The sequence below is a fragment of the Brachyhypopomus gauderio genome, chromosome 1 (assembly GCF_052324685.1).
Source record: "Brachyhypopomus gauderio isolate BG-103 chromosome 1, BGAUD_0.2, whole genome shotgun sequence".
Lineage (NCBI taxonomy): Eukaryota > Metazoa > Chordata > Actinopteri > Gymnotiformes > Hypopomidae > Brachyhypopomus > Brachyhypopomus gauderio.
Window position 1 is genome coordinate 37,586,036 of NC_135211.1, and position 13,621 is coordinate 37,599,656.

Genomic DNA, 13,621 nt, shown 5'->3' on the forward strand with positions numbered 1-13,621 from the left:
GCCACAGGTAGGAACGACCCTTCTGCACATATGAATTGGATACTGCTGCTTTCTACACATATTCTACACAGCAGAGAACACACACACCATTACCATGAGTTCTACAGGAATAGGGGTGTGTTTAAAAAAAAATCGATCTTTCGATTCAAATCGATCTTCATTTGAATGATTCGATATCGATTTATGAAACCTGAGATCGATCTTTAGAATTTTCCCCCGCATATACGTACCGTTTTAACGTCTCGCGTTTTATCTCGCGAGATCATCCTTTTTTTCTCGAGCACCGCCACTTGGCTGGGGTGATCAGTTAAGCATGGCTGCAGCAAGAGTAAAAAAAAAAAATGTACCTCTGATCCACATCTATGATTCAATGAGTTACTAGTTCGCTCTGGCGCCAACCACTGGCGAGCGATCGATCGCGATATAATACTTATTTTGTGTCCCTTTTACACCGCCACCCCCTTCAGGTTCAAATCTCACTCCAAGCGATCTTGAAAAGTTGGCAACCCTGCAGATGTATGGTTACATTTTGGATTCAGAACCCATGATGGTAGGGAAGAGTTGGATAAAAGCACAGCCGCGTGTAAACTGTGCAACATGGAGGTGAAATATTGTGGGAATACCACAAATCTGAGAAATCATTTAACGCGGCACCATCCTGATATTCAAAAAACGCCAGAACCCAAACAAACTCCACTAGAGAAGGCATTTGCGATTAAACTATCTACAAGTTCTCCCCGTGCCAAAAAATAACCGAAGTGCTTTAAGTCTCACTCCTCAACATGTTGATCAGCTCATTTTCTTGCAGAAAATTTTGACAATCTCCAAGATGTCAAAAAGCAGTCATGAATAAATCTTAGTTTTTGGACCTTAATGTTTACAATATTTAGAACTATGTTCATAAATGTTTTTGTTACATGTAAAAAAAAAATAAAATAATAAAAAAAAACTTAATTTGCACTTTAAAAAGCTGTTCAAAACCGCTTTCAATGCCTTTTCTGGTAAAGGAGCTATGTGGAAGAGTGTGCATTAATTGATATTAAAAAAAGAATGTAACTGTTGTTCACAGTATAAACACTAATATCTTAATACATTTTAATAAAGTTTGAGTGTTCCTTGTATCATTACAACATTTCACATTCAAACTACACTTTTTATTGTAACTGAAATGTCCCTACAAGAACTGATATTGAATCGGATCGAATCGAATTGAAAATCGAATTGAATCGGTAAACCAAAGCTTTAAAAAAATCTGTGCACATATTGTAACTAATTAAAAGCAAAAAAGTACTCCACACTTTGCTGCTCTATCCCCATCTATACACTCCCTTCAGTTCAATTGTTTCTGCCAGTGTTAGTTGTGTAGGACCTTTCTTTTTTTGTCTTCGGTTTTCTTTAGAAACTCGTCGTGTTTTTTATGGTGGTACTGTGGCATATGTTGCACTCTACCTCTGTCATCCTTTAAGGTAAAATAATCCCACACAACTGACATTTTTACTGATAACTTCAAATTTACATGGCCGTCTTAATGGTTAGGAGATGCCACTGAACTATATTGAGGAGATGCTATGCTCATGTGCTGAAGGTGTGCTGGAAAATGAGGACCGGATTTTACGCTCACTGGCGAAACCACAGCAAAAACTGGAATGGATTATCTAAATGGGTGCGCTGGAAAACCCAGATGGGACTTTCAAAAAAAAAAAAAAAAAACTGGATCGGGAGTCTGGATCGGCATTTTCTCGTGCCTGCCGATCAGATACCGATACGCATTTTTTGCTAATATCGGCGGCCGATCCGATCCAAATATCGGATTGGGACAAGGCTAGTCTGGCCAACAGGTCAGAGCTCTGCCAAATCTGGCCTGCAGAATAATATAGTTGAATAGCCCTGGTCTAGAGTAATGTTTCTGTAAGGCTAATCTGGAGTCAATCTGGAGTCAGTCTAGAGCAGGTATCACCAAATGGTGGACCGTGGTCCGGATCCGGACCCGAACGCCGTCCTGTCCGGACCCAATCACATTCCTGATTAACTGGATACGGACCCAAATGCCAAAAAAAAAATGTAACGGGAGACTATATTTTAAACCGGAGAATTTATTTTCAGACGTTTACCACCCATTTGAGTGTTACGTGCCCCCCCCCCCCCCCGCCCAACTTTCGTTCAACCCCCCCCAATCAGATTTATTTATCAGGGTTGGCAACTCTCACGTATTGAGCGTCAGACACACGCATTTGACCGTCTTCACACGCTCACACGCCACACATCAGATTTCTCACGCCGAGAAAAAAAAAATCTATAGTTTATTTACCTCTGATCCATATCTATGATTCAATGTAACAATTTACGTTCGCCATCCCCTCCAGGTTCAAATCTCACTCCAAGTGATCTTGAAAACCCTGATTTATTGAATTTCTTTAATTTCATCAAATCAATGAAACATAATTCATTAATATTGTAATGAAGTTAAACTAGAGGCGGCATCCTACAACAGAGCAGTCACGTGGTGCGTCGTTCTCTACAGAACACACTGCAGGGAGAATAAACATTTAATCATGAATGCTCATTACGTATTTGTAGCTAACTTAGTCATTTTGATGGTAGGCTAATATAGATACATACAGCATGTGTTGCCTTCATTATAAGGCTTATATAAGGCTTTTAATTTTTTGCGGCTCCAGACATATTTGTTTTTTTGGTCCAATATGGCTCTTTCAACATTTTGGGTTGCCGACCCCTGTTCTAGAGTAATGTTTCTGTAAAGCTAATCTAGAGTCAGTCTGGACTGGTGTTTTAGTAACTGATCTAATAGTTGCTTTTCTGCAATGTAATTGCTTATATATCTGTAGGTAAACCGATTATGGACAACTTGTGATGCATGCGGGCAACAGCCCCTCCCACATGCTCTACTGCCCCAGAAGAAACAGCCTCCTCAACGCCACAGCCTCCCTCCCGGGGTAACACCCTCTCACCTGTTCCCTTCCCTCCAGCATTAGCCATTCCTCATAGAGTCCTGTCCATGTTTGGATACTGCCGCTGCATGAGAGGGCTATCTTTGGCCCCTGGACACCCCCTCCCCAACAGAAGTGTGGGTGACCCCTATATGTGCCCCGGTGCCCTGCCTCTGTAGGAAGGAGGGGCACGTGTGTGAAAGACAAGAACAAGCCTACCATGATTCCTACTATACAGTAAACACAGACATCTCTCTCTCTCACACACACTCTCTCTCTCTAACACACACACACTCTCTCTCTCTCTCTAACACACACACACACACACACACACACACACACTCTCTCTCTCTCTCTCTTTCTAACACACACACACACACTCTCTCTCTCTCTCTCTCTCTCTCTCTCTCTCTCTCTCTCTCTCTCTCTCACACACACACACACGAGTACAAGGTGAAGTGACTACATCAGCATCATGATATAAAACGGAATCACGTCATACTCTCTGCGTCATTAAGACGAGTAAACCGTAAGTGTGAGGATGTACGTATAACACGGTAACGGATGCACAAGTCACTACAAAACACCGCACCAACAACTACGAGAAGTCCGAGTGCTGGTCCATTAACACTCTTCACCCACAGGTTAGTGTTAGTGTGGGTCCATTAACACTTCACCCACAGGTTAGTGTTAGTGTGGGTCCATTAACACTCTTCACCCACAGGTTAGTGTTAGTGTGGGTCCATTAACACTCTTCACCCACAGGTTAGTGTTAGTGTGGGTCCATTAACACTTCACCCACAGGTTAGTGTGGGTCCATTAACACTCTTCACCCACAGGTTAGTGTGGGTCCATTAACACTCTTCACCCACAGGTTAGTGTTAGTGTGGGTCCATTAACTCTCTTCACCCACAGGTTAGTGTTAGTGTGGGTCCATTAACTCTCTTCACCCACAGGTTAGTGTTAGTGTGGGTCCATTAACACTCTTCACCCACAGGTTAGTGTGGGTCCATTAACACTCTTCACCCACAGGTTAGTGTGGGTCCATTAACACTCTTCACCCACAGGTTAGTGTGGGTCCATTAACACTCTTCACCCACAGGTTAGTGTGGGTCCATTAACACTCTTCACCCACAGGTTAGTGTGGGTCCATTAACACTCTTCACCCACAGGTTAGTGTGGGTCCATTAACACTCTTCACCCACAGGTTAGTGTGGGTCCATTAACACTCTTCACCCACAGGTTAGTGTGGGTCCATTAACACTCTTCACCCACAGGTTAGTGTTAGTGTGGGTCCATTAACTCTCTTCACCCACAGGTTAGTGTTAGTGTGGGTCCATTAACACTCTTCACCCACAGGTTAGTGTTAGTGTGGGTCCATTAACTCTCTTCACCCACAGGTTAGTGTGGGTCCATTAACTCTCTTCACCCACAGGTTAGTGTTAGTTCATTTACCGCCTCGTTTTACAGGCTCGCGCGCTCAACTTCCGTGTTTACACTCGCCAACTTTCCCTCCACTTCTTAGCGAAGACGCTCGCGCCCCGAGCGCAGTCCCCGCCCCGAGTCACGATTGGATGAGACTCTGTTCGACACGCTCCGAGCGAGGAGCTCCTATTGGACGGCCTGAATATTTTCGAACCCTTCACGGACACTATTCGACAACAGCACGTCAATCAAACATAGGACCGCCTTCTGGAATAACAATGCTTCCGCCATCAAATGTTTTCTAAATATCAGATTTAACGTGAAAATACCAAGACCGTCCCTGATTTTGACAGTCGTACACACAGACCAGATTAAAACGACAACAAAAAAGCAAAAAAAAAAAACCCCCCAAAAAAAACAGTTAAAAATGCGCGAGTGTTGAGCTCGCGCCCCCGCGTGCGTATAACGGGACGCTCACACAGAGACACGGGCGACGTTCACGACGCTTTGGTGCACGAACGTGTTTTATTCACTATAAACACACTGTACGTGTTTTATTCACTATAAACACGCTGAACGTGTTTTATTCCTATCTTCTCCGCACTATAACCACACTGAACGTGTTTTATTCACTATAAACAAGCTGAACGTGTTTTATTCCTGTCTTCTCCGCACTATAACCACGATGTACGCGTTTTATTTTATAGTGCGGAGAACAGAGGAATAAAACACGTTCAGCGTGGTTATTGTGCAGAGAAGAGAGGAATATAACCACACTGAACGTGTTTTATTCACTATAACCACACTGAACGTGTTTTCTTCTCCGCACTATAAATGACGATGGGCAACAAAAGCACGTAAACGTGCCCCGCTGACCCCAACTGCCCTGACGATGATCAAATACCCCCGTGATACCCCCGTGTGCCCTTGCCTCACCCTCCCTACCCCTGACCCCTCCGGGAGCGGGCAGGGTGAGCGCTGGACACGGTGAGACAGGCAGCGTGGCAGACAGGAGCGACAACACCGCGCACTTCCTGGTTCACAGCGCCGCACCACCTCCACCACACCAGCCCGTTATCCTCCACCCGTGCGGCGCCCAGCGCACACCCGCCGGGGTGGTGCACGACCCGCCCGAGGTGCACGCTGCACTCCCCCAGGGGTGCACGCTGCACACGCCGCACTTTCACCCCTTTAACGCTGCAAGAACCCGCGGTTAAAACACGCAGGCGCGCGCCACGCAGGTTCAGCACCAAGGTGATCACTTCCTGACATGCCCTCCGCTACTTCACCACCACAACTTCACCCCGCGGGCCCAGCCGCCCGCCCCAAACGCCCCGCGGGACAGCGCCGGACCGGCCGAGGCCACGTTACCTGCTCGGATCAGCAGATCCAGTTGGTTCGCGGGAGCCTCATGCAGCGACGCCGCCATGTTTCCCTTCACGTTGGAGCAGCGCTGGAGACGCGCGCGCACGCCAGAACACTCCGCCGACACGGGAGCGCGCGCCAGCCGCGCGACCGACCGCAGCACGCACCGCGACCCGACACGCGATCCTTCCGCGCGCGGAGAGAAACAGGAAATCCTTCGCGCGCTACGTAGCACGTACGTCAGCAACAGGACGTTGCGTCACTTCCGAAATTTGAGATTCCAAATCAAAAATACGTTTTTAAAAAACAATTTTACCTGCCAGGTTGAATACAGCGGTTTTGTCGTGATGGTAAAAACATCGATTCTCAACATGAGCACTGTAGTACAGTGTTAAGTAACGTCGCTAAAGTATATTTTAGGATAACGCGTTAAAAAGACTCATATGGACTATGATGTTTTATGCATTTAGTGTTTATCAGCACAATATGGGATTTTTCCCTGGTAAAATAAAGTTTAAATAAAAAAAAACAATATGTTGATAAAACTTTATCTTGGTCAAGAGCCAAGCTCACACTTTAAACCCACTAGAGTTTAAAGTGGGTACTAGAACTACGGTTCTGTTACAACAGTTCTAGATCAGTGGTGATAAAGTCACTGTAAAAGTTATTACAACATAAATAAAGTCACTATAAAAGCTGTGACCACAAATACAGTCTCTGTGGGCCAAGATAAAGCTTAAAGATCCTGTGGGCAGCGTTTGTGGTTAGGGTTAACCCAAGTTTTAGGTTTAAATGCTAATTTTAAGAACTAATGTATCTACTTTAAAGATGACTCGGATGCATTATATTTTAAAAATCACCTCTACATCACAGGCTTGCTGATTTGCATAAAGGCTGCAATCAGCTGATTTACATATCTACTCATTTACATGCTGAGATTCGCCTTATGGCACCAAACTTCACACCACTTGCGGTTCACAGTAAGATGTCAAACTATGCATGGGCCGTGCTAACAGGATAAACACAGCATTGTTAGTGCAAAACAAGTCAGGGTTCCTTTTTAACGTTACTTTGCAAATTTGGTCAAGCATTAGAAATGATTATAGTCCCCCCCCCCCCCCCCACCCCCACACTGGAGCGATCTGCCCTCTTTATTCCCACAGACGTCCGCCTGCATTAAGACCATCATGAACCTATCCACAGTACAGGACACAGGCAGTGAAAGGCATTAGGAGCTGCAGTTCAGTGTATGGGCTCAAGAGGGCAGTGTGCACATGAAGATCATACAGCGTGGCCCTAATGGGGTCATTTTCTTCACCATAATTATGATGCAGTGCATCTTGTATGCATATGAAAATGTGAGATACAATAAACATGTGTGTGCATAAGTGTGTGTGTGTGTGCGCGCATGTGTGTGCGTATGTGTGTGCGTGCGTATGTGTGCAGTTACCTGTTTCGATGACCTCGGTCTCCACCTCCTCCTCTTCTGTGTGTGTGTATATGTGTGTGTGTGTGTGTGTGTGTGTATATGTGTGTGTGTGTGTGTGTGTGTGTGTGTGTGTGTGTGCGCGTGTGTGTGCATATGTGTGTGCGTGCGCATGTGTGCAGTTACCTGTTTCGATGACCTCGGTCTCCACCTCCTCCTCGTGTGTGTGTGTGTGTGTGTGTGTGTGTGTGTGCAGTTACCTGTTTCGATGACCTCGGTCTCCACCTCCTCCTCTTCTGTGTGTGTGTGTGTGTGTGTGCGTGTGTGTGTGTGTGTGCGTTACCTGTTTCGATGACCTCGGTCTCCACCTCCTCCTCTTCTGTGTGTGTGTGTGTGTGTGTGTGTTTGTGTGTGTGTGTGTGTGCGTGTGTGCAGTTACCTGTTTCGATGACCTCGGTCTCCACCTCCTCCTCTTCTGTGTGTGTGTGTGTGTGCGCGCGTGTGTGTGTGCGTGTGTGTGTGTGTGTAGTTACCCGTTTCGATGACCTCGGTCTCCACCTCCTCCTCTTCTGCCACGTCCTGCATCAGGTCGTCATACAGCAGCACCTGAGCAACCTGCTCACTCTGAGCACACAGCCACCTCTCCGCACCCCCCTCACACACCACCTCCTCCTCCACCTCACACACACCTTCCTCCTGGGGCCAGACACACAGTGACAGACAGACAGCAGGGTGATGTGCCAACATCTGATCTCCACCTCCCTGATCTCCACCTCCCTGATCTCCACCTCCCTGATCTCCACCCCTACTGATCTCCACCTCTTTGTTGACACTGGGGGATTTCCAAGCTCCAGTAGGGAGAGTCAAACTTGTCATAGTGGAAGATACACACATGCGCTAGATGAGAGACTAACGCTGACATTAGGGTGATGGGCTGTGAGGCGGAACCATTTTACACCATATTGAGGACTTTAATGCTCACAGGTATTTCTAATGAATTTCTGAACATTCATGTCTCAAAAACACAGTTATAACAATATCAAACCAATTCAAACAGATACTGACCTGAATGGATAATAGGTATAGTATAATGCAATCTAATATATTATAATGTACACTCACCGGCCACTTTATTAGGTACACATTGCTAGTAATGGGTTGAACCTTTTGCCTTCAGAACTGTTTTAATCCTTTGTGGCAGATTCAACAAGGTACTGGAAACATTCCTCAGAGAGTCTGGTCCATATTGACATGATAACATCACACAGTTGCTGCAGATTTGTCAGCTGCACATCCATGATGTGAATCTCCCATTCCACCACATCCCAAAGGTGCTCTATTGGACTGAGATCTGGTGACTGTGAACAGTGAACTCATTGTCGTGTTCAAGATACCAGTCTGAGAAGGTTCATGCTTTATGATATGGTGCATTATCCTGCTGGAATTAGCCATCAGAAGATGGGTATACTGTGGTCTGAGATGTTGATGCTGTCCTCCAGCTGTGTCGTGGCATCACTCTATTTGTGACAATAACTTGGCTGGAAAGCAATGTCTCAGTGAACCCTCATGACTGTGGTCACCTCTGAACCCATCCCTTTAGTTATGCTGCTATAGATTAGCCTGCCGGAGCCACATGCTCATCACTGGCACGTGAGCTATGTACATTTAAATCAATGGTGGTTTAAATTCATGTCCACTCAGTCTGTATTTCTATCTTCTTGCATGCCTCCACCCAAGACGATTGGATACAGGCACCTGGGGGATGGTCTGGCTTGGTGGTGGATGTACTGATGCTGGGGTTGGATGTGCCATTGCCACAAGAGGACGTGCTGATGCTAGCTCCTACCTGAGGCTCCCCACCTGAAGGGACTGTGACTACTTGGCCGGGGAACAAGAACTATAACTATAACTGTAGAACCACCCTGCGCACCACGGACTTGAGCTAATGGGCCGCCCAATGGAGGATGGGTTCCCTTTTGAGTCTTGGACCTCCTGAGGTTTCTTCCTAATCCCCACCATCATAGGGAGTTTTTCCTCGCCACTGTCGCCTTTGGCTTGCTCATTAGGGATCTGGACCCATACGATTGTAAAGCTGCTTTGTGACAACATGTGTTGTAAAAAGCGCTATATAAACAAATTTGACTTTGGTCATAAAGGGATGGACATGGTCAGCAACAATACTCAGGTAGGCTGTGGTGTTGACATGATGCTCAATTGGTACTAATGGGCCCAAAGTGTGCCAGGACATTATCTCTCACACCATTGCACCACCACCACCAGCCTGAGTCATTGATACAAGGCAGGATGGATCCATGCTTTCATGTTGTAGATGCCAGATTCTGACCCTACCATCCGAATGTCTCAGCAGAAATAGAGACTCAACAGACCAGGCAATATTGTCAAATTTTGGTGAGCCTGTGTGAATTGCAGCCTCAGATTCCTGTTCTTAGCTGACAGGAGTGTCACCTGGTGTGGTCTTCTGCTGCTGTAGCCCATCCACCTCAAGGTTCGACGTGTTGTGTGTTCAGAGATGCTCTTCTGCATGCCTCGGTTGTAACGACTGATTATTTGAGTTACTGTTGCCGTTCTATCAGCTCGAAACAGTCTGGACATTCTCCTCTGACCTCTGATCAACAAGGCACACTGGATATTTTCTCTTTTTTGGACCATTCTCTATAAACCCTAGAGACTTATGTGCATGAAAATCCCAATAGATCAGAAGTTTCTGAACTACTGAGACCAGCCCGTCTGGCACAACAGTGCCATGTTCAAAGTCACTTAAATCACCCTAACCCTTTCTTCCCCATTCTGATGCTTGGTTTGAACAGATGGTCTCGGCCATGTCTACATGCATTGGGTTGGTGCCATGTGAGTGTGTACATACCTGCTGAAGTTCCTCCACGGTGGTAACATACTCCACTATTGCTCCACCACTGTCCACAAGCAGCACAGACGTCATCCCTCACACATACCCCACACCTGCCCAGCTCTGCGGTGGCACGAAGATGTGCCCTCTGGTCCTGCAGTCAGAGAGGGCGAGACAGATCCCACAAAACACGTTGACTTCTGCAATACACCCTCCTTAAACCCACCATTACCTGAAACATCCATTAGGGGGTTAGGGGTGAAGGGTTAGGGGTGAAGGGTGATGGGATAGGGGTGAAAGGTGGGAGTGAGGAGCGAAGGGTTGGAGTGAGGGGTGAAGGGTTAGGGGTGAGGGGTTAGGGTGAAGGGTTGGGGTAAAGGCTGGGAGCGAGGGGTGGGGTGAAGGGTGAAAGGTTAGGTGTGAGGGGTGAAGGGTTAGGAGTGAGGGGTGAGGGGTTAGGGTGAAGGGTTGGGGGTAAAGGCTGGGAGCGAGGGGTGGGGTAAAAGGTTAGGTGTGAGGGGTGAAGGGTTAGGAGTGAGGGGTAGGGGTGCACGATATGGACTAGAATTGCGATGTGCGATAACGTTGTTGGATATCCCGATATCGATGTGAACCACGATAAATTAAGATTAAAATACAGAAATGTAGTGTCTCTCTGAACAGCAGCACGTTAATTTGTTTTGTTTTTTACTGTGTAATGAATCCAGAATAATTCCAAATATTTTGCAGGTTTATTCAACAATAGATTCAATCTAGGTTTATACTTTCACGAGTGAGCGACTCCGCACACCTCGTTAACCTCCGCGAACGGCGGAAGCGTTTATTCTTGCCGTGTCACATTCTTTGCAGTGTTGTCCGAAACGATATGTAGGCCTAGTAGTATAAAAAAACACACCTCAAATACAGGGGAATGAACTTTTACCTGACCAATTTTAATGTTGCTTTGTGTTTCAGGTTTGAAAAGTGCTGGAATTTAGGCTAAAGTATTTGAAAAGGCTTGAAATTGTAACTACTTCGTTTCACAACAAATATCTGTCTGACTGAACAATTCTCTTGTATTACGTTAACAAATACGAGCCTCTTGTAATTCCAGGACGAAACATGAGAGAACGTGAACGTTAAGATTGGGCGTTTTGAAAATAAATATCCATTAAATAATGTGATAAAAAAGCGAATTATTTCGAATCATTTAGAGTATATGTATAAATATTTAATTCAATAACGTGCTGGGAATTATTGAAATGGACCTTGAAAGTGACGTACAAGTGCTTGAATTCCACCTTGTATAGGTGTATGAACCCTGCAAACATGACTGTTCTCATTTCGCCGAGACGCGGCGCGCGCGAACTTACAAAATTCGAGAGGTGCACGACCTCGTGAATCGACAGCACGCGAGGCAATTGCACACGGGCGAAGCCACCGCGGTTATTTTCGCCTCCCGGACCCTCGCGCCGCATCAAGTGTAAACCAGGCTTAAACCAAATCGCGTGTCTGATGAGCGTGTTCACCCCACTCCAGGGTTGCCAGGTCCTACAAAAGCTTTCCGCACAAAATCTGCGAGTGTAAGTTGTCGGCGGGGGGGGGGGGGGGGTGTTGCGAGTGTGAACTGGAGACAAATTAAGTATTATATCGCGAACGATTCTTAGTGTTGACTTGTAACTTCCGCAGTAGCCCAACTCAAAAGTAGCCCAAAAAACCGCACCCCGCGGCCCCAGAATTTTTACCCGCGGCTGGATTTTCAAACAAGCCCAATTTGGCGTGAAAACCGAGAACCTGGCAACTCTGCCTCACTCTGCCTCTTGCCTACTTACGTCACGTGATCATAGTCTGCAGCGCGAATAGCTCCCTCTATTGCTGGACGAGGATAACGCAATTTGAGTTTGCTGTTATTCAAGGAGTTATCGTGGCTCTTTCGATGTGTTTATCGTGAAACTTCACATCGCGATAACGATAAAAATACGATTAATCGTGCAGCCCTAGTGAGGGGTTAGGGTGAAGGGTTGGGGGTAAAGGCTGGGAGCGAGGGGTGGGGTGAAGGGTGAAAGGTTAGGTGTGAGGGGTGAAGGGTTAGGAGTGAGGGGTGAGGGGTTAGGGTGAAGGGTTGGGGTAAAGGCTGGGAGCGAGGGGTGGGGTGAAGGGTGAAAGGTTAGGTGTGAGGGGTGAAGGGTTAGGAGTGAGGGGTGAGGGGTTAGGGTGAAGGGTTGGGGGTAAAGGCTGGGAGCGAGGGGTGGGGTGAAGGGTGAAAGGTTAGGTGTGAGGGGTGAAGGGTTAGGAGTGAGGGGTGAGGGGTTAGGGTGAAGGGTTGGGGTAAAGGCTGGGAGCAAGGGGTGGGGTGAAGGGTGAAAGGTTAGGTGTGAGGGGTGAAGGGTTAGGAGTGAGGGGTGAGGGGTTAGGGTGAAGGGTTGGGGTAAAGGCTGGGAGCGAGGGGTGGGGGTGAAGGGTGAAAGGTTAGGTGTGAGGGGTGAAGGGTTAGGAGTGAGGGGTGAGGGGTTAGGGTGAAGGGTTGGGGGTAAAGGCTGGGAGCGAGGGGTGGGGGTGAAGGGTTGGAAGTAAGGGATGAAAGGTACTAATACTTCTGCGTTTATAAAATAAAAAACTAAACAAAAGGGCAACCACCTTAAAGAATTAATCTTTATTTTTAAGGCAATCCTGAACTTAAAATTGAACAATATATTAACATCTTAGATATATGAACATGAAAACAGTGCATCTGTCTGCTTTCAAATTAATTATCTCTAACCAAAAAATAGAAACTCTATTTGCGGATTCAACCCACCCCAGCTTCACTGAATTTGTCCTTTATGTTTTCAAGGGGCTTGTTTCTCCACGTTTACTGTGCATTAAGGTTTTGTCTAACAGCTGACCAGGACCTGCAGAGTCACTACAGGCCAGCACTCTTACTGATCCTGTCACCTGTCAGTCATGTCTGTGTTTATAAAGGCATCCGTGCAGGAAGAAGTGTCAATACTCAGATTGTAAGCCACAGGAAACAACAGACTAGTCTCTAATCTTCCATTTCTTCCTAAAATGCTGTAGTGTCCTGTAGCCACCCAGATAACAGAGCATAGTCCAGTGACCCGTGTGAGGTGTTCCACAGCACTGAGACTGCACTTCTTACTGTTGTATGATCGTTTATTAGCAGCTGATCAGTAGAGGTGTGCCAAAAAATCGATTCTCATTTACTACGATTCAGAATCGATTTTAAATGTCCCCAAATCGATTCTAAGTCGCGTTACGTAATTACAAAATTATGCGAGACATTACGCAGCAGGTTCTGGGACACACTCGTGTGCGGAAAGTTTTCAAAACAGATGGAGGAAAGAGTCTTCATTTAAGGCAAAAATATGGGTTCATTTTACGAATGCCAGGGAAGACCGAACTGGACACAATGTATGTAGCTCTTGTGCAAGGGGTGTGTAACGCGGTGAGCACGAATGTACACGCAGCGTGAAATAATATAGAGAAGGGTGGACCCAAGTGCCGGCTCGCAAAAGCAATACATTTGACACTCGTCACATGTATTAGCGAGAGGGAACCCAGAACAGCGACCCAGAACGAACAAACAAAACAACACGGAAGACTCAACGCGCA

At 46.4% G+C, this 13,621-nt stretch overlaps 1 protein-coding gene across 2 annotated transcripts in view; it reads right to left on the bottom strand.

Moving 5' to 3' along the window:
• elf2b (E74-like factor 2b (ets domain transcription factor)) overlaps positions 1–10,185 on the bottom strand; it is a 71,607-nt gene extending 61,422 nt beyond the window's left edge. The window contains exons 1-2 of one of the 2 annotated variants that reach the window (XM_077012842.1): positions 10,049–10,185; positions 7,698–7,860 (exon numbers count right to left, since the gene is read on the bottom strand). In XM_077012842.1, the coding sequence (XP_076868957.1) occupies positions 7,698–7,860; positions 10,049–10,123 (238 nt within the window). In that variant the 5' untranslated portion in view covers positions 10,124–10,185. Of the gene's footprint in view, positions 1–5,744; positions 5,933–7,697; positions 7,861–10,048 lie in introns of those variants that run through there. The other variant, XM_077012851.1, reaches the window with a different exon arrangement.
• Positions 10,186–13,621: the final 3,436 nt, after the last annotated feature.